The following is a 20,267-nucleotide window of genomic DNA, read 5'->3' as shown; positions in this document are numbered from 1 at the left end:
TACTGAACAATGTCGTTAGCAATACGATGTTGTTTAGAGTCTAACGAGCAATATTTCCCGCGATTCGGTCTTCGAAATTGCCGCGTCATCGTATCGTCGTGCAAGTTTCGATGCTAAACAAAATGGTGGACTGTTCAACGCGCGACATCTATGCACATATAGACAACGGTTGTAACCTAAAATCGCCTTAAAATCTACGGTTACCGTCTGAACCGGGCTTCCCAAAGCGTCACCGCAAATGGAGGGCGTTCGAACTATCAAAGGCGGGACAGAAACGATTCGAGGGGCACCGAAACAATTCAGAGGGCACTAAAATCATTCGAGGAGCTCGCTGGAACGATTCGAACGTTGCCCGAAACGGATTGCCAAATAAGTTTTGGGTTAAACTTTACTTTGGCGGACCTAAAATTTTCAAGTTTTTTTTTTTTTTTTTTTACATAATCCTGTAGATTTCGGCGAGTGGAATTCGAAAATGCTAGTTTTCAGGCGAGGAATCCACCGGTTCAGAAGTTAAAGGTGAAAGTTAAAGGCAGTTGAAGGTGAACCTTTTGACCGTATTTGACAGACGATTCAAAAGTTGAATTCGTACTCTAGAAAAAAATCCCGAAAATATAGGCCCAAATGTACGTATAGGTACATAATGTAGTCCGTCATCACCGAGAATCTGTTTTACCGACAGGGTATGGCTACAAGACAACATGGCGCCGAAAGTGTCGGTCAGATACGGTAAAATGCCACATTTAACTGCTCATAATTTCTGAACTAGTCGATTCCTCGCCTTAAAACTAGCATTTCCGGATTTTTCTCGCCGAAATCTACAGGATTATCTAAAAGAAATTAAAAAATTTTAGGTCCGTCGCAAGTAAGGTGCAGCCAAGTTTGGAAACCCTTGGACAAATTACGTAATGTTTTTTTTCACGCTGGTCCGAAAGACCAAGGAAAATTCTTTGACAAGAACGAGCCGATCTATTCGCAAACGTGGTCGGTCGGCTCGTTACGTTGCGTGTTACGTTTTGTAGGTTACGACGTGCTTCGACTAAAGCGAATACAGTTACGACTCGTCCGATCGTGTAAATGGCGCCACCGGTATACAATTTAGTAGGGGACGGCGCCCTCTTCGTACGAACCTCGAACCTAACGCGAGACTTGCGTAAACTCCCAACGATCATTTTCAAACGCATAAGATACATTGAGGCGAGCGAACAGCGATTTTGGATGAGCCGTTACGTTTTCTAACGCGACCTATATCTGTTTGCCGTAGAATCGGGCCATCTTGCAAACGTAGAACGGTTCGTCCAAGACTTTTGCGAACAATCTCCAGCTGCACGAGAAATGCGCCCAATGTTTTTCGTTCATATTTAGAGATACACGTAAGAATAAACATTCTTTTGTGGATCCTATACGCATGTCCTACTTTACGTAAACGCGTTTAAATTTCTTGGAACGATTTCTTTGCGGAGATTATAGGAAAAAGTGTAAACAGAAGATATTATTCCATTTGAGACTCGTATCTCCAAAAACGAGCTCAATTTCATCCAGAATATTTCTACCCTGGAAAATAACTTTGCAAATAAACACGTTTCTCGTTAGAAGCGTACAGTAGTACATTTCCAACGAGTATTTAAATGCAAGCAATTATTTAAGAACTCCGTACGAATCGATAGAAAATTTGTAGTTGAAGTTTTACAGAAGAAACGTGATATCGCAGAATATGAACAAATTATCGATCTATCGCGCAAAGATATTTTGCGTATAACACGCTATCGTTCGTTTACATTTATTTCCGTGGCTTCCAGGAAGCACGTTTCAACCGAAACGATTCTCTACGTGTTCCCCGGATGTTTGCACAAAGTAAAACGTGCGACGTATAGCGCGACACACACGTTCTTACGTGTTTATTTAAATACAAAGAAAAATATCGGGCCATCGTATTACTCCACACAGTGGTTCGTGTTTCGATGAGACATGTCTCGTGTCGCGCGCAACAGCCTACTCGGCTACCACACGGTAACGTAACAAACGACACCGATCGATATTTTCGACTCGGCACGAAATTTCCGTTTCACATAATCCCTCGATTTTATTCTCCAGCCGATCAAATTGATTCAAACTTCCAGTAGTACCACCTTTTTCACACACTCGCGCATAATCTCTCATCGCCGTCGCTCGATATTCCCACAATCACAAATTCTCGTTCGCGTTCATTCCTCCGCTTGCAGCAACGTGCGAAAATCCTGCTGCAACTTCGACTCGTGATAGCTCCAAATGTCGCTGAAATCCTCCTCGTCGTCGTCCGCTTCCTCGGCGAAGAGGATTTTCTCGTCGTCGGGAGCGTTGGCGTTCAGCGACGGCGAATAGAACTTAATTTCCAGGTCTCTGTGACCGTTGGGCGACGTGATGATCTCCGTGGAGACCTCCAGACCCTTCTGCCGTTGGCAGACGAAACCGTTGCTCGGCATATCGGTCCCCAGTCCCGGATTATTCGCCAGGAACCCGCTGGTGTCACCGTGCCAGAGCGTCCTGTGTTTCCCACTGTCACCCTGCCACCGGTCACCGATCACACCAACGTCTTTGCTAGGAGCGCCAATGTTGTCCTCGCTGAAGTAACTGGTAGGGTCGCTCCAGCTGCGTCTGAGAACAACACCGGGCCCGGGATCTTTTTCCTCGTGGACCAAACCGCTAAGCCTCTCTATGCTCTGATTGCGGCAGTGCGAAGTCGGCCGGGCGAGAAACGGCACGTGAGGAAAGTGGCCGGTACTCGAGGTCAAGAAGGGCGAGTAACAGTTCTGATCCACGTCCCAAATAACTCCCGAGGGGTCGCAGTACCGACACTGGCACGACCCTAACCCCTCTTTGTTGTTTCTGCACCCTGCCAGCACGCTGTATTCCTGCGGAAACATCGGAAGGTTGTTGGTCGGCTGGCGAGCGTGTCTGTGACCTCTCGAAGGAACCGTGTGAATTTCCACTAGTCTGTTGTCGTCCGGCACTTTCACTTCCATATGTCGGTCTGCGTGCTCGTGCCTCGCGTCGGTAGCTTCCATGCGCCGGTGTGTTTGCCTCTGTCTGGCGTCGGTGGGTTCCACGCGACGGTGTGTTTGCTCCTGCCTGGCGTCGTTCGGTTCCATATGCCGGTGCGTTTGCTTCTGCTTGACGTCCGTCGGTTCCTGTATACCGGGCGTCTGGGCCCTGCAACCGTGCAGCACGTTTTTCCTTCCGATCGGCAGCCTCCTGTGATTCCTAATCTGAGGCAAGGCCTCGAAACGCTGCTCGTAACAGACCGGCACGTACGGTTTCAAGTTCGGTTGCTCGACAGCCAACGCTGGCTCTTGTTGCTGGTCCTCCTGTTGAACAACGTCGATAGCGACCAAGTTGTTCACCGGTTTCCTGTCCTTCTTCCTGCGCTTTCGTGGCTTTATTATACGGGGCAGGCTGTTCTCGGAGTTGTTCGATCCCGAACTCTCGTCGCTGGCGATGCTCAACGAATCGATGTTGGCGATGTTGGCTCCCATCGCGACCACAGCTACGGTCTCTTTGCTCGAGCACAGGTCCGACTTCGAACTCGCTTGCTGCTTCTTGGCGTGGTCCGCCGTGTGCCTCTGAGGCCGGGACGGCGGACATCTCAGCATGTTTCCATTGCCGTAAACGTAACTGCTAACCGCTGCGTTGCAAAGCGCGTTGGCGATGCCGTTCACGGTGTTATGTATCTTGCGATTGGGAAACCGGCCTGCCAAGATCAACGGCGCTCCCTGCGTGTGAATGGCTAGCCTGGAGAGTGGATTCTTGGGCAGGTGTGTCGACACCTCGCAAGCCTGTGGCTGTTGTTGTGGTTGTGGTTGTAGGCTAACCGACCTCTGATTACATCTGCGCGGGCTAGTCATGGATATCAAAGGAGCGCCTGTCCAATCGCCGGGACCATATTGCACCTGATCGCCGGTGTTTATCAGGTTCTGTCCACCGTAACAACGCGTCTTTCCGTGTAACGAAGGCTCTTGCTGCTTCACGACCGCCTTGTGCGAGCCTGGCCTTCGATTCGAGGATATTAGGCAACTGCCGATGTAACGCTCCACCTCTACGACGCCTTGGGAGGCAGGGCTCATCTTACAGTGCCCCGGAACGCCGTTTAATATATCGTCACCACCGTCGGATGCTGTTAACGCTTCATCGAGTTTAACTCAAGTTCTCGATTAACGCGTCGCTGTGATACGTTTACGATAATCCATTGACCCAGATCCGGTCGAGACTAGGCCTCTGTCGGACTTCTATCGAGAGAATCGATGCACAGGTTTAGCCCATTGTCATTAGGGATTCGTTCGATCGACACCACTCCGAACGATGCTCTCCCGATGCTATCTCGTCGTACGCGTCGCGTTTCACTCGCACCGAGGTTCGTTTAGGGTTTATGCGACCACGACACAACGAGGATACATCGGAGCAACGAATGAACCGTAGTCGACGGCGGTCGGAGCGATACTGAGGCACGATTCAGCAACGCGCCCACTCCGTCTGTCGGTTCAATCTGCGGCGAGGCGGTTCCCCCACTCCTTGGACCTTTCCACCTCCGCCGTTGCTGGTCCGACATCGCTATATACCGCACACGCCGCCGCCAGACGTATCCCCACCCTTCTCCTGCCCCCGGTTCGCCAATACTACCACGCTTCACCGCCGCCAGAAACATCCCCCACCTCTCTCCCGTCTCCGCTACCAAACTTCACCGCCGACAGAGACACATCCCCACCTTTCCTTGTCCCCGCCGCCGCCGCCGCCGCCGCCGCCTTTCTATGCACCGCACCGCGCTACACCACTTAACGAAGCTTTATCACTCCCGTACTCCGCTTGTATACACATAATAGCGCTCCTTCCGGCGGACGGGGCGGCCTGTCACAATTTAGAGAGGCGTCGAAGAAAGCCAAGTTGCTCTGCTTGCCAAGTTTCTCTGAACTTTTCAAAGGTATACCGACGGGTATGAATTTTTATTTCGTCAGCGGTGCTCTCGACCATCGGAACCACTTTTACCGTCGTATTTCTTCTCTACTCTTTGTCGCGAAAACAAAAAAAAAAAAAAAAAACCGTATCGATTTCCTCGATAAGTTCGTTGTTACCAAAGTCTAGGTAATTCTAGGTGATTCTCTGTCGCGGTACACGCGAGCAAGGTGTTTTTCTTCGTTTCGTTTACTTTAGAAAGGCTTCGAACTCATTTCTACGCTAGACGAACGGCAGAGCCTGGGAAAAGTAAAAGAACGAAAAACAAGGGAAACGTAATTGGTCCGTAGAAAAGGAAGGAAGCCCGATATCTTAGATCGAGCTACGGCACCCTCGCATCTAGGTCGTAAGCCTTAAAAAGTGGGTCACAAGTCATCAATCGCCCGCGGCCGCCCTCGGTTGAACCCTCGCACACGACCCACCTACTCTTCTCTAGAACGTCTCATCTGGAGCGAAGTAACTGCCGTTATCAAGCCAGTGAACCTCGTGCTTGTTCTCCAGTGGCCAGAAGCGTGATCCAAGATTTTGCGTCAGCGAATACAAGCCACGGACCATCCGAAGAAATTAACACCTTTACGCCGACCGTTGGAATTATTTCGGATGGTTAATTGTCCTCTGATTCGAATAACACGCTGAATTTGTTCAATTGGCTTGTTGAATTGTTGAATTGACATGTTAGGGGAGCATCGATGGCAAGACACCAGTGAAGAGGTTGCAGAAATACATTAACACCTTTGCGCCGACCGTTGGAAATATTTCGGATGGTAAATTGTCCTCTGATTCGAATAACGAATATTCGACTCCGGTCCATTCCACCTCAACGACGGGAACGATCCTCTTGATGTTTTTTATCTGCCGAATATTTACCATTGTTCGCTACATAAACTTATATTTTTATACCTGAACTCGATCGCGGTCGGCAACATCTTTTGCGCAGGACCGCCGAATCTAATTCAGGATGTAGCAAACACAGGGGACTCGGAACTCCTGCGATAACATCGATGGAATATTTCGGAGTATCCCGAGAACCGAGCATCAGAGATACCCGTACGGATGAATCCGAGACCTTGGACGAGACTCCGATTGAATTGGTACAGTTCCAACTCCGGGAGAACGTCCGACTGATCAATTGTACATTACCTGCCTCGGAACTACGCGATAGCTGCGCTAGCATAGGAAAATCTCATACCTGACTCGAACTATGAATCTCCTCTCTGCACGCAAGTGCAGAGTCACAAGTACAGCGGTGCACGCAGATCAAACACGAAAGTGTTTCGGAACACTCGTTTAGTTCTAAACGTCGAATCGATTCTAAGAAGATGGACTAAGCGAGCCTGTATCGCGTCAAAGTACAGAGTACTCGGAGCTAGAATTTTGTCCTCGCGAAGTAATCGACAGTCTCGGTCGTTAAACGACAACCTATAAACCCAGACTTTACCTTTCCAACAACGATAATATTTTGTTTGGGGAACTCGAGGCATCAACCGTGACGAAAAAGTGCGACGTAAGACGAGGCGACAAGGGTCGTAGGAGTAATACACGTGACTAATAGCGTAACGCTTTCTCGTCACACTTTTCCGACGCACTTTTCACCGATACCCTACCGATCTGTATAAAACACTTTCGCGTTGAAAAAAAAGATACGAATGTATTTAACATAGAGAGACCATGTTCTTCCTGCTGTAGCATTCGCTTCTCGTGAACTGTAACGAATTTACCGCGAGTGCCTGTCGGTGGTACCGAGCGAACAGATAAAGGATAGGAAATGGAGGTTAATAATTCCGAGAGAGGATAAAAACGTATAGAAGGGAAATCTGCGTGCAGCGGAGGAGGATATCGCAGATATACATAGAAATCTTCGACTGGATGATATCGGGGTCAGTGGGATGATCACAGGAGAAAGTTTTACCATCTCTATTCCCGTCTCGCCCCTTGCTGACCCACTCCCCGTCGTTGTCCTCCTTTTACTATGCGCGCTGCCTCGAAACGCTCCATTTCCACTTAATTCCAGCGATTTTTCCTCGAAATCGACGAACGCTATAAAAGTAACAACGAAGACCCTGGAATCGAACAACTTGGAAATTTCTCCCTTTGGCCATTCGACGGGAAACCGGACACTTTTCCGTGTACCACGTCGAATGATTGTACAAGTTTGTATACGCGGTAGTCTTTAGGGACGTTTCGATGTAACTCGAAGAATTTTTGACAAATTTTCACAATTCGATTCTACATTATCGGTTTACGAATTATTTACTGTCGGATTTTCTCTTACTTAAAGGAGAAAGTTTTACGTTTACAAAAAGCATCGTTGGCGCGTATCGAGGTTTCCTTGGGCGACACGAGTCAAGAGGGTGTCTCGTCTTGGATTGTTTAGAGTTTAGAGTCTAAACTTTAGACGAACTTTAGACGTTCTTCCTAGCGTTTAAAATGTACTTGCTTCGCCATGTACCAAAATTGGAACGATACATAGAAGATCAGCACGGTCCCTGCGCAAGGACGACACGTAAAAATCGTGAAGCGTTCCTAGTGTCTAAAATGAAGTCTAGCTCGCTCGTTCCACCGCCCCTGTATCTACAATATTTACAATATCCTGATACATCGTGCATCGTAGTAAATCTTGCCGAAGCTTAATCGGAAAAGTCAGACAGTCCAAGTTTCCATAGGACCTTCGCTTCCACGAGGAAAAAGTAACCTTCGATCGCCAGAGCGCTACGTGTCGCCATTAGTATTCAGCGCCCAAGCAGCGAAAAAGAACAAACACGTCAGCTTTCACTCTCTCTCATTCTGTAGTCATCGCTGCTTTTTTTTTTTCCCCATTGCCAATGAGAAATCGAACTCCGATTCTACCAGGATGAACTTTCTTTTAGAAACGACGATCGTCGTAAAAAATCGAATACCCGTGTTTCCCGTAGCTTTCATTATTCGCAAGAGCAAGTACCCGTGTTTATCTTCGCAAACATCCACGCTTCGACGAAATTCTAAATCGACGCTAGAGTTTATCTGGCAGGGAAAGCTTTTTAGGTGTCCACCTCTGAATGTTTCGATTTTTGGATATGTCTCAAAGGACCGAAAAATAAGATATACGTATGTTTTTTTTTTTTTATATATATTGGTCCGTTTTCATATTTAGGAGGTGAAAGGACTCCTTAAAGTATCAGCTGCGATAGGCTACTATTATAAACAGATTATTTCGTACAAAATATAGGGCCAGATTTTATATCGCAGCTGAAACTTTAGGGAGTCGTTTCACCCCCTAAATATGAAAGTGGATCGATATAAAAAAAAAAAAAAACATACGTATATCTTATTTCTCGGTCCTTTGAGACATATTCAAAAATCAAAACAATCGGAGGCGAACACCTAAAAAGCTTTCCTTGTCAGCTGAACTCTGCTATATTCTGCAAAACTCTAATATTTAAATCGTCCTTCCTTCGTTGTTTCATTATTCTACTTCGTTAATTAACCCTTTGCGCTCGAGAGGTGACTCTCAGTCACCATTAGGTTTCACGCGGCAAATCCACGATACCTAATCTCTTAAATTTCGTCAAGTTTCATTTCTTCGGAGCTCGAAGTGTCGATAAAATGATCGTTGACGAGGTAAAGGTGACGTTGTTCTCAAATCTAGATAGCTTAGAATTCATGGCAATAGAGTGCTAAGAAACATCTTAAATAAAAATATACACGTCGAATTGCGTAACCTCCTCCTTTTCGAAGTCCTCCTTTTAAAAAAAGGCCTCGAGTGCAAAGGGTTAACAATACGCGACGAAGCAACGAGTAGACGAGAAATCGCTGCCCTCTACCTACATTCGCGTCACCGTCGCTGTTCGACGGTGGCCGTCGAGCGAGTGCCTCAACTTTTGATTCGTTTCTTTTTTCAGGCTTCGGAGAAAGGCAGGAAATCGCGCCCACGCGACACGCGGCTGACCCTAGAACGCGCCTACCGCGATTTGTCGAACAAAAAGGATTCGGGCGCGGTGGATTGCAGACCGACAACCGATCTCCACGTGCGGAGAAAGTCGTGGACAGGAACAGGGTAATCGGCTATCGAGTTGGTCGTGTTGCGAGAGAAAAGTTTGAGCGCGCTCGTTCAGGAATTTTTATTAAGGTGGTAGTTTATGGTCGAGAGATACCTAACCGAGGAGAAAGTAGGCTAACGAATTTGTTTTTTAACGCGGCACACATTTTCATTTGGTAACGTCTTTAAAGAATTTTTATAACGGCAACGTTTATAACCGCTCGAAAGACGATCGATCGTTTGAAAAAAAGTAACATTTTTCAAACATGTTTACTACGCTAAAATACAAACGACGTTAATTCCAGTATTTAGATGCAAGTATTTAACAGTATTAACAATCAGGCCCCCAGACGAATGTTGCGGGAATCGGTCGTTCCGAATAAAGTCACTTTCGTGTTTAAGCTGTGTCCACCGCTTAACTGGCGTGCACAGAGAGGAGATTCATTGGTGAAATGGTTTTAAGAGAATATGGATGGAGAATAGAATATTTTAGTAGTGCTCGTGTTAATCTATATCCACGCACACTAATTTAATAGTGTAACCTCGAGATAAAGACTTCCATATACAGCAAACAGCTGTTCGATGGTCCAGATCTTTCTCCCTCGTAGCTTGAACTCCAGGAGTGTCTAAACAGCTTCTATCCTGAATAGCAATTTCTCTTCTTCCCCAACAGCCATCTTCGGACATATGGTAACGAAGTTCGTCGATATATTTTCAGCATTATCGCAGCGTTCGAATTCGTCGTAAAAACGCGTAGAGCGTCAAGTCGTTGCTTTAAGAGACAGACGTACATTTTCATTTTGGCAGATGTTACAGCGTCGAGGTTCTGTTTTCTCCGGCGCGTAGCCGTAGGTCATTTTTACTGTACATGACCCCCGTCGGGCAGCACAGTCTTTTCCATCCCATTTACGTTGCGTAGCGGTACTCGTCGGATTCGAGTCCTAGATAACGTCGCTAGTAACTAAAACTCTCTTGAGCCGTTCGCCCGAGGTGCGCCGAATTGGCAGGACGATGTTATCCAAGACCAGTCCTCGAAAAATCGCAGCTGAGCAAGTAGTCAGTCTTCCCGGTGTGAAGTGTCTCCTTCTGGACGGTGTACGAACGAGTATATTCCTCGATGTCGTTTACGCTCGACTCCAAGGAATACCTAAATATATGTTGGTTTATTTCGTAGCAAACGTAAGAAGAATAAATCTAGAGTTGAGGGACATTGCGTTTACTCAAAAGTGAAAACTTCCGTTTCTGCTGCCTTCGTAGTTTTGGGCCTCTGACGGTGTATTTGTGTCGATGAGGGCAGTGTGAAAAACATGTGGCAGACCCAAGCCGTATTTTTCTATGCGCTTTGGAAAAAGCTGTCGCTCTTGGTTCGAATCTTGTAGCGAAAACACATCCTTCCGTGTCCTAACGATAAAGTATTTGATACAAAGTTTTAAAGACTGTGAATTTCTTCTTTTACGAATCCCATAGATCCAATAATATAAACGTCCTAATAACGTACAGAGGGATCATGGCTCTCATGCTTCGTCTACCCGTGGAGTAAATAAACAAAGGTGACGCTGCTACACTTGTATACCAGAATCACCGCGACTCGCAATGTTCACCAGTTTCCTGCGCTACACTGGAAAATCACAGTTGCGATCGTTTTTCATCCGAACGATCAAAAACAGGTTTTTTACACTCACTCGTTACGTTCTTGTCACTTATCCATCGCCATTTCCCTTTGAATAATTAACTTCCTCGCTGGTCGCGAACACAAGTCGATCCCACTTTTGACGATAGAAAAACAACAGCAAACCATTGTATGTAGCAATCACTTTTATTCACCAATCCGATACAATCGATGTTCGCATTCGAGGCTCGAACCTCGCGACCCACTTCCCAAAAGGCATTCGACGATGTATGTATATCTAACCCGTATCCATTCCGTCGTAGACCGTGGTTTAATCTTGAAACATTTCATCCAAAAACCGAAACAAAGCGCCACCCGGAGACGGACTACTAGCCTGCCAATGAGATTTTCGTGCACGAATCATCCGGAATCGAAAGGAAACCCCACTGTAACAAGACATAACTCTTTTCTGATTGCAATTAGAAAAAAAAAATGTATATATATATATACAGGGTGTCCCAAAAGTCGGGGAAGAGTCGGAAATGGGGGGTAGCTGAGACGATTCTGAACAACAATTTCCTTTGCAAAAATGTCGGATGAGGCTTCGTTAAGGAGATATTAAGAGAAAACCCCGACCAATCAGAGCGCGCGTAGACCGTTGGAGCGGCCGCGGTAGCGTATGAGCGCTGCCGCCTAGCGCGTAGCCTACGCTCAACCGGCATACTCGCGCTCTGATTGGTCGGGGTTTTCTCTTAATATCTCCTTAACGAAGCCCCATCCGACATTTTTGCAAAGGAAATTGTTGTTCAGAATCGTCTCAGCTACCCCCCGTTTCCGGCTCCTCCCCGACTTTTGGGACACCCTGTATATATATAGAGGAGGAAGATGAACTTAAGAAGGACTAGAGTATCGGGACCACGCTTTCTCGCAAGATCAATCGTGTACAGGCGTTTTGTAGTTGCGTTGTTTATTTAAACGAAAGCGTACATTATTTTATCAATCCTTTCGTCGTTCGCATTATGAATTTCTATGACACTTGTAGGGAAACGATTCTTGATAATGGATTAATCTACACGGACGTGAACAGGCTGTTGCAACAGGTCCGGCAAGTTATCGGACCTCTTCTTGAGTTATCAGTGCCAAGGACTAGACGTCTCCTGTGCTCGAGCAACGCTCGATCGAAGCGAGACCAGTTTCGTTTGGACGAGAGGAAATTAGGTCGCCGGTTCTCGATCACGTTTGCGAATTGCTGAGCAAATTCTGTCGCTCGATCGCCGCTGAAGATTCAGTCTTGTCGAATTTTTCGGTCAGCCGCTTTTGTCGACGCGTTCCATGCCGCAACTGTCATGTCGGCCATGTTTGTCCGCTAGAGCGCGCCGGAGGATACCGCGTAGAAACACTTCCGATGAACTCTTCAAGCTCTTCTAGCTGATACGTTGCGTCACAGGATAGAAGCAACGAAATTTGGAATAGATTACGGAACGTCGGTCGTCAAATCCTTGCAGACAAGTCTCGTTACAGGAATTTCGTTAGGAATTTCCATCTTGATATCTTCAGCGTAGACGTTGCCATCGGCACGCACCTATACAAATTCCTCGCGCATGTCCGGAAACCATCGAGGGCCCGTACCGGCCCTGTGAGATCGAGAATATTCTCGACGAACATGTATTTAATACTAACCTAGATATCGTGTATCTGAGACGACGGGAAAAAATTAAAAGTAAATATTCGTAGAAACGAATTCAACTGTTTAAAAATTATTTGTCGAATTGGGACTTTCACAACAATTTTTCATGTACACTATGCATTCATCTTCGCATAAATGTGCATCTAAAAATTATAGCCTTTAACGCGTGTACGGCACTTTTGAATGATTGTTAAGTGCGCTGTTGCACGAGATCAGATCGATACTTTATATGAAAAATTTCCAAGAGCTGATGTTAGAAATAATTTTCAAGCAATTGCGTTTATCGATAAATCTTTTGTCGAAAGTAATAATTTCCTAGATATTTCATTGAAATTCATTCCTTAACCGCGAGGAACGACTTTACCCTCTTGTATAAGCATCGGCAATTGTAAGAAGTGCGCCAACGAAGACCAAAATGGTCGACGAAGAGCGGATGTTTCTTTTTTTCAAGGCGAGAACCTTGGTAGAAAATGGCGAAACTTTGGGATAACGCTCAAACATTATGCATAATCAAAATGCCAACGGACACCTTGATCGAGTTTGCTAAATTATGCAAATCTATTCACCGATTTGTTTTCCCGATCTTTTTCCTCGCTTGGAGGAAGTGTAAAGGAATTGAATTGTCCTTAACGGACGCACTTATACTTAAATTCAAGCGTAGATCTTTAAGAAAAAATTGAATAGCAATTGATTCGTAAATGAGGTGAAAGAAAAGTTTAGTGCTAACATAACCGTCACGTAGGCCAAATATTCATCGATGGATAACTGTTTTATTAATACCAGTTAATTAATAACAATTGTACATGAATAGCACGACGGAAGAATTAAAGTCTCCTGGTGTTTTTCCTCTTATAATAAATCGTTAAAAAAGAGATTTTCATTCGTATACCTTGCAAGTTGTCCAGCATGTACGACAGCAGCTTGTGCGTCCCCGAAGGTTCTCCGTACAGCGACATTACTTCCTTGCTAAGGGGATTCCCCTGCAGTCCAAGGACTTGTAACTGGAATAACTTCCCAAGTTCGTATGGTAACACTCGAAGATAGTTTTGGTTCAATAACAACTCTCTGGAACAACAAAGACAGTTCGAAACGATAACGTTACCAATGGATTGAGTTCAAAAGATACAGTCTATTGTAGGGTAATCCGGCATTTTTACTAATTCTCTAATAGAATTCTCTTCTAAATCTTACCTGAGGTAGATGAGGTCCCCCAGCTCTGCTGGCAAACTGCGCAATTTGTTACTACTGAGATCTAGAGTACGCAAGTTGACCAGTTGACCGATCTCGCATGGTATCCTTTGCAAGCTATTGTCGTTCAGATACAATGCTGTCAGGTGAGTCAATTGCCATAAGTTTGGGCTTAAGTTTCTTATACTGCCTGTTATCTCCAACTCCGGCCAATAAGATTTCTTCCCAGAGTTTGCGTCCTCTGTCGACATGAAAGTATGTGCACGGCGTGGATTCGAGTTTTCATACTTATCATTGTGACTGCGGGACATCTCAAATCCTGAAAAAGCAAATGAATTTTAGTAAACTAATCTTACAAAAAACCATATTCTATTTTTAAATATTATATATAGGGTGAAAGTAAATCAATTGGATTACTAATGGAATTGTAAATTAATGGAAAAGATATAATTATACTGTAGTATATTCCTAAATAAAACTCTTGGACCAAACAATGTTTAATTTTCACATTATTTCCATATTTGGATAAGTATTGAAGAATACCTATCTGCTGATTAACATAGTGTCTCTCTTACCAATACAAATATACACAGAGGTAGTCATGCTATGATTGCAAGTATAACAGATGTTGGAATTAAGATGTATGGACCTCGTAAAGTGTGAATATTAAAGTAATGTCAAAAATAAACATTGTCTTGTTCGAGACTTATTATATTAGAAACATCACGAATTATACGTAAATTCTATACTCTTGTTAGCTAGAGTCAAGGTATCAATAAAATGTGTACCTTGTGTAATTAATCCTTCATCAAAGACAAAGTTACAAAGCGATAAAGTGAAAATAGTATATACCGTTTCGCAGGTTCAAGTACAATAACAACACTACTAAAAAGCGATTTATACAATTCAATACAAATATATCGTTTAATAATCCTAAGTTAGTTGATTCCTAACCTACGAAGTAAAAATGTACAAGTACGAAGCTAACCTCGCTGTTTCATAGAAATTAATCGATTTAGAGAGACTTAAGAATTGTTTATAAGAATTGTAAGTGATGATTCGAATATTAGCATTTACTTTTTTTATTTGAACGATCATTCTTCTCTACACAGTTCATATGTGGCGCACGGCAAACATTGGCGTTAGAGTACAGTTCTCCGTGTCCATGTTTTTCCTACCTTTCAAATTTAATAGGAAACCTGAAGGGAACTGTTACGCACCTTCATCTACCTCTTATCACACACAAAACGCACGAGAAGTTGATACCGAGTGAAAATTAACGCGTAAACAAAACTATCTTGACAAACACAAATCCACCATTTATCAACTACACTGAACGTAAACTACACTGATCCTGATTGGTCGCGATACCACAGAGTAGTTTTACAGACGGGAAACTCGTGGTATCGTATATCGTCGTGCTACGACTGTCTTTAATTGTATGCTTGGCGCCCCATGCCTAAGATGTGATAATAACTGAGTTATTATAATATTTCTTATCTTATTATTATTTATTTGTAAGTAGCGAAGGTCGAAAAGAAAGAGGAAAGAAAAAGAGAAAGAGTGCATTTCGTCCTGGGTCTGGTAATGCATATCGGTAACGCTGTTCGATTTAGCAGTAATGCTATCGGAAAGCTCATGAAAGCTCCGAAAAGCGAGCCGAGCTTTACTCGGTTCGAATAATCGGGCCCAGCTTACTATTCGAAACAAACGATAGGCTCGAATAAACTGAGCAATCCGAAAGAAAGGAACAGTTCGAATGTACTCGAATGTTGTCGAGTTGTTGAAACCCTTTGCAGACGAGAGCATTTTTTTCGCCTTGATCATATCAAAATATTATGCTAACCATCCTTAAGTATTGACAAGGATGCATCATTGTCCCAGAGCAATGAGCAGTACCACAATTGTTAAGAATTATTCTTTATTGTTCATTAAATTCATTCGAATCGTATATTTCCATATACAATAAGAGCATATAGGCAAGCTAATGGACCCGCGAATAGTATAGCCATCTCGCGGCAGCCTCCGAACTAATTTTTCATATGTATTTATATTTTTTATTTTTTTCTGCATATTCCTATATTTTTTACATCGCAATCACTGTACTACGCACCATTTCAACTTTTAATTATTATTTTGCACACTAATAATTGACTAATTTTAAGTTTTTTAAACAAATAAAAATACCGAAAAATGTGGCGCCATCTCTAGCGAACCGCCCAAGCTTGTCGTAAAATAGTTCCATTTTCACGCCGCTAGACGGAGCCACACTTTCGGTATTTTTGTTTATTTAAAAAACGAGACATTAGACAATTATCAGTGCACGTAATAGGCATTCGTTAGTCGATATATGACAGTTAGAATGTAAAATTACATTTATATACGTAGAAAAGTACGTGATTTAGGTTTTGAATATTTTCATCTTGGGGGGCGCCATCTAGCGGCGAGAGGCGGAAACTGTTTCACGTGAAACTTGGAGGGTTCGCCGAGAGATGGCGCCACTTTCGGGGGGTATTTTTGTTAATTTAAAAAACATAAAATTAGTCAATTGTTAGTGTGCAAATGAACAATTAGAGGTTGAAATATCGTAAGGTACAGTGATTACGATGTAAAAAATGTAAGAATACGCAGCCAAAAAGGAAAAATGTAAATACATGGGAAAAATTAGTTCGGGGCCCGCCGCGAGATGGCAATACTATTCGTGGGTCCATTAGCTTGCCTATATGCTCTTATATATGGAAATAATTCATTGGCATGAATTTAATGAATAATAACCGTTAATTATTAACAATTGTGGTACTGCTCGTTCCTCTGAGACAATGATGCATCCCATTCAATACTTAAAGCTGGTTGATTAGTATAATATCTTGCCTATATGCTCTTGTATGTATCTTATATGTATGTACATGGAAATACATATATTCGAATCATATGTATATGATATATACATACGATTCGAACGAATTTAATGAACAATAAAGGATAATTTTGAACACTTATGGTACTGCTCATTCCTCTGGGACTTGTTACAAAAATACTCAAAGCTGGTTGGTTAGTACAATATTTTGATACAAATAAAGAATATACCTTGCGTTCGCTGTGTCAAGGTTAAAAATGCTTCCGTTCGCAAGGTGTGAAACAACCTGGCAACCTGTTCGATCCGTATCTTTCTTTCGCATCGAACGATTTATTCGAACCGCTCGCTTATTTCGAGCGTTCGACAATGCCCGATTATTCTAGCCGAGTGTGAAGCTCGCGAAACAAAGCTTCGCGAAGCAATTTAAAAGTAACCCGGCACAAGCAGAAATAAAAAACCGCAGCGACGTAGTTAAAGAATCGCGGGGAAGCGCGGGGTGGATAAACAGGAAGGGTCGTCTCCCAGTTTCTCTTCTTTTCGTTGCTGACATTTACACCTCGATGTAAGCGTTTGTACTCGCCACTAAAATGGGAGCCGTCACAATGGGGGCGGCGTGGGAGCAAAGCTTTGCTGTGACCGCATCGCCATTCTTCCCCGGACTTTGACAAACCCACAAAAGTACCGCCACGTTGATTTACTGGTGGCAATTGTCGATGAACCGAATTGTGAAGGAACGTCGCGTCGCGTCCCGGTTTTCCGTTGAAAGGTGGGGTCGATGGAGGAAGAGAAGAGGTCTCTTTGCCTACTTGACTCATGTCGACTGCGTGTGGTCCAGTGTTATTGTGCGGAACAGGTTGTCGATGGGCGAGATAGCTAGTATGTTTCGAATACCATGCGAATCGGGAGACTCCGGAAACGGGAAACGGGAAGTAGCACGTTTGCCGATAACCCGGATAGATAATCACGTTATCGTCTCGAAATAAGCAAATCTGTCGGTATCGGCGAGTTGTTTATCCAGAGAATGAGAAAACATTACGCGTGTTCTGTGTGCTCTTTCCACTAATCTGTTCGGCTTTCGCGGACCTCTCGCTTCTTTTCGGATCTCGGCGGACGACTTCAAACGAAAAGATGGGATACCGAGTTGCTTATTTCGAGACGATAATATACCATTCTTTCTAGCTTTCGTCGTACCGAAATCGTTTACCGATACATAAAACAACGTAAAGTACGTAAAACGAAAGCTCGCCTCGTTGGCATCGTTGGCATTTTAATAATCTCTATTGGAGAAGATTCGTCGGTATTTCGGCATACATCTACTTACCAGCGTCGTTCGATAATACGTGGCCATTTTCTTTCATTTAGTGGCCACATTGGCAATTCCAGTTGGTACACAGGTACAAGGCTGTCGTTACAAAAGCACCGGCCATTACGAGTGCTACAGCAGCGGTTCGCGCGGCGCGTCAAAGAACTCTCATTAAATGCTGGCAATTAACTGCAGACTAAGATCTCGAGGGCTTGAGTTCTTTCCTCTCGCCTCTTCCTTCGTCTCAGGTGATAACGTGCACTCTCTGTCTCCTCCTCCCCTCTCTCTCTCTCTCTCTCTCTCTCTCTATCTCTCTTTCTCTCTCTTTCTCTCTTTCTCACACACACGCGCACGCACATTTGTGCTTTACTATGCTAGAGCTCACCGAGAGGCTGTAAAAGCGAGTCGGTTCCACGACTCGGGCCCAACACGTTTTAATGAGCCGTCCTGCCAACAAGAACCATCGGCATGCGACCCATCCATCACCCTCGGATGTACCTATTCAATTCTTTGGACTTTCGACCGATTCGACTTCGAATCTACGAACTTTAATCATTTCAATTAGCTGTAAAATCAATGTAGATTCCAACAAAATTGAAGGAAATAATACGAACGCGAAGAATTTATTTCGTGTATTTGCAATAAAAAAAAAAAAATTTATATATGTAGGACATTTGTACGTAGGATTTGGGATGATCGAGGATGGCGAATAAATTAGACACGCGAGAAACTTGTAAACGTAATGTAATTAATGATATAACATCGAAAAGGTAGAAAAAGAAAGCCGACGAGACACGCATACTACGCACGACTGTTCTGATCATTTCCAAAAAAAGTCCGAACATCTCGCCGCTCATCGAGGCCGCTTGCCTCGAACAAACGAACAAACGCGTTTTTAAATATACGTATGTAGGATTCGGAACGATCGAGGGTGAGAAATGAATTGGACACGCGAGAGACTCGTAAATATAATAGAATTAATAATATAAAATTGTAAAGGTATAGTACGAAAGAAGCAGCTCGAATGAACGCGAGGTCGGTAACGAGGAATTTCGTCACGTACCTTTCGCTATCAGTTGAAGACTTGTAAGAACACGATTCAGATGTCAACGCGACACGAACAAATTTCCTACTTTAACTTCCTTCGCACCTCGACAACCAAACCTCTGCACCTTCTTTAAACATCCTCGTGGTCCCTGGAGGTTCTCGTCTCCGCTATTCGAAATCTCGTGAAACGAGCTGGTCGTGGAAGCACTCCCAGGGGATGACGAACAACCTAATCGTTGTCATTTCACCCCTTTTCGGCCGTGGCTGGTACCCATTACTCATGTATTAATGTATTTTGACAAGTCTCTCGGTGTCGCACAGTCGAGACAGTTTACCCTCCTACCGGTGCCTCCATAGTGCTCCATAGTCCCGAACAATTTGCTCGCAACGAGTCGATGGGCGTGATTTTTACAAGGATTAATTGTACGAGCTTCAGGTTTTGTCAAGAGTGACTGTGACGGATCGCGCATGTTTGGACGAGGTGAAGTTTTCAAAAGGTTCGATCAGAATGGGAAATTTTCCTGACGGGAAACTTTCATTCCGGTGGGGGTGGAGCGAGGAATTCTTTGAAATACGTATCAATACGAGAGGGTAGCTAGTATTTCGCGTATCGACTATGATAACGCAGTCGTTTCGTTTTAACGCCGATCGGCGTCCTCTTTTCGAAGGTCATTCAAAGGTCCGCGCATCCTTTTTGATACAGTGCTTACACTTCCGATGCTTTTTCTTACGAGACCTATTTTACCGTATTTTTCCATTACTTACCTACATATTACTTACCTACCTATTACTTACCTTCCATTACTCACCTTGAACAAAAACTGGGGTGCGGATGGCCTGGATCCTCGAAGCCGAGCTCTCAGCGTGGTAGTCGGCTACGCTACTCGCTACTCCACCATTCGACGCGGAACAACATCGGATCGCGAAGACGGCTATATATTCTTTCGAGAAAAGTAACCGAACAAGAGATTGATTTGTAAAAAAATGTTCCAGTGGTTCGCTCCCTTAATCCCGATAGACCGATTGATCATTCGAGCTGCAGATGGCAGATTTTGGCAGGTTGAAGTTTCTGGGAAGGTTCGAGGTACTGTTCGGTGGTCCCTTCGGGGACAGACAGCCGAGCATCGAAATCGAAAAATCTCTGTTCACCGGCGACGGAAATTTCTCCCGACAGTTCGATAGCAAAATTTGATTCGCCGAAGGACGGCTTGAATTCGAACGCTGGAAGCAAAAGTCGATTCGACTCGAAAGAGAGATACACTAAGGTCCCGATGAACGTTCTACCGATCATTGACGCGAGTCAGAATCTGGATCAGGTTATCATTATTCCGAATTACTTTTCAGGCGCGAGCTTTACTCCGAACCAGGCTAGGGACTGATCGATACAGTTTACGACATAGTTTCGCCTTAATCAGAGTTGAAAGCTCGCGAGCGAAGCTGTTTATGCGAGATTTATGCGCCATCTTGAACGAAGAACGAAGCGCGGGTTCCGCGATCGGACACGCCATTGCACGGCGCTGCTCGTCATTAGAGGGATAATGCATATCTTAATGATTACGAAACGAAACACTGACACCGCAG

General features: G+C 44.4%; 2 protein-coding genes and 1 pseudogene across 5 annotated transcripts in view; 1 reads left to right on the top strand and 2 right to left on the bottom strand.

Moving 5' to 3' along the window:
- Window positions 1–14,855, bottom strand: part of LOC128893705 (CCR4-NOT transcription complex subunit 6-like) — a 56,996-nt gene extending 42,141 nt beyond the window's left edge. Inside the window, exons 1-3 of one of the 4 annotated variants that reach the window (XM_054154874.1) lie at window positions 14,557–14,855; window positions 13,483–13,798; window positions 13,181–13,356 (exon numbers count right to left, since the gene is read on the bottom strand). In XM_054154874.1, the coding sequence (XP_054010849.1) occupies window positions 13,181–13,356; window positions 13,483–13,798; window positions 14,557–14,596 (532 nt within the window). In that variant the 5' untranslated portion in view covers window positions 14,597–14,855. The remainder of the gene's footprint in view (window positions 1–13,180; window positions 13,357–13,482; window positions 13,799–14,556) is intronic. The other 3 variants (XM_054154871.1, XM_054154873.1, XM_054154872.1) reach the window with 3 other exon arrangements.
- LOC128893703 (uncharacterized) lies at window positions 527–4,514 on the bottom strand. Its single transcript, XM_054154869.1, has one exon. It carries the CDS (start codon window positions 4,095–4,097, stop codon window positions 2,202–2,204), a length of 1,896 nt encoding a protein of 631 aa, XP_054010844.1. The 5' UTR covers window positions 4,098–4,514; the 3' UTR covers window positions 527–2,201.
- Window positions 7,412–7,512, top strand: LOC128894450 (U6 spliceosomal RNA; annotated as a pseudogene).
- Window positions 14,856–20,267: the final 5,412 nt, after the last annotated feature.

This window comes from Hylaeus anthracinus, unplaced genomic scaffold (assembly GCF_026225885.1).
Source record: "Hylaeus anthracinus isolate JK02 unplaced genomic scaffold, UHH_iyHylAnth1.0_haploid 3, whole genome shotgun sequence".
Taxonomy (NCBI): Eukaryota; Metazoa; Arthropoda; class Insecta; order Hymenoptera; family Colletidae; genus Hylaeus; species Hylaeus anthracinus.
The sequence above is the reverse complement of the archived record's forward strand: the minus strand, read 5'-3'. Positions and strand labels throughout refer to the sequence as shown.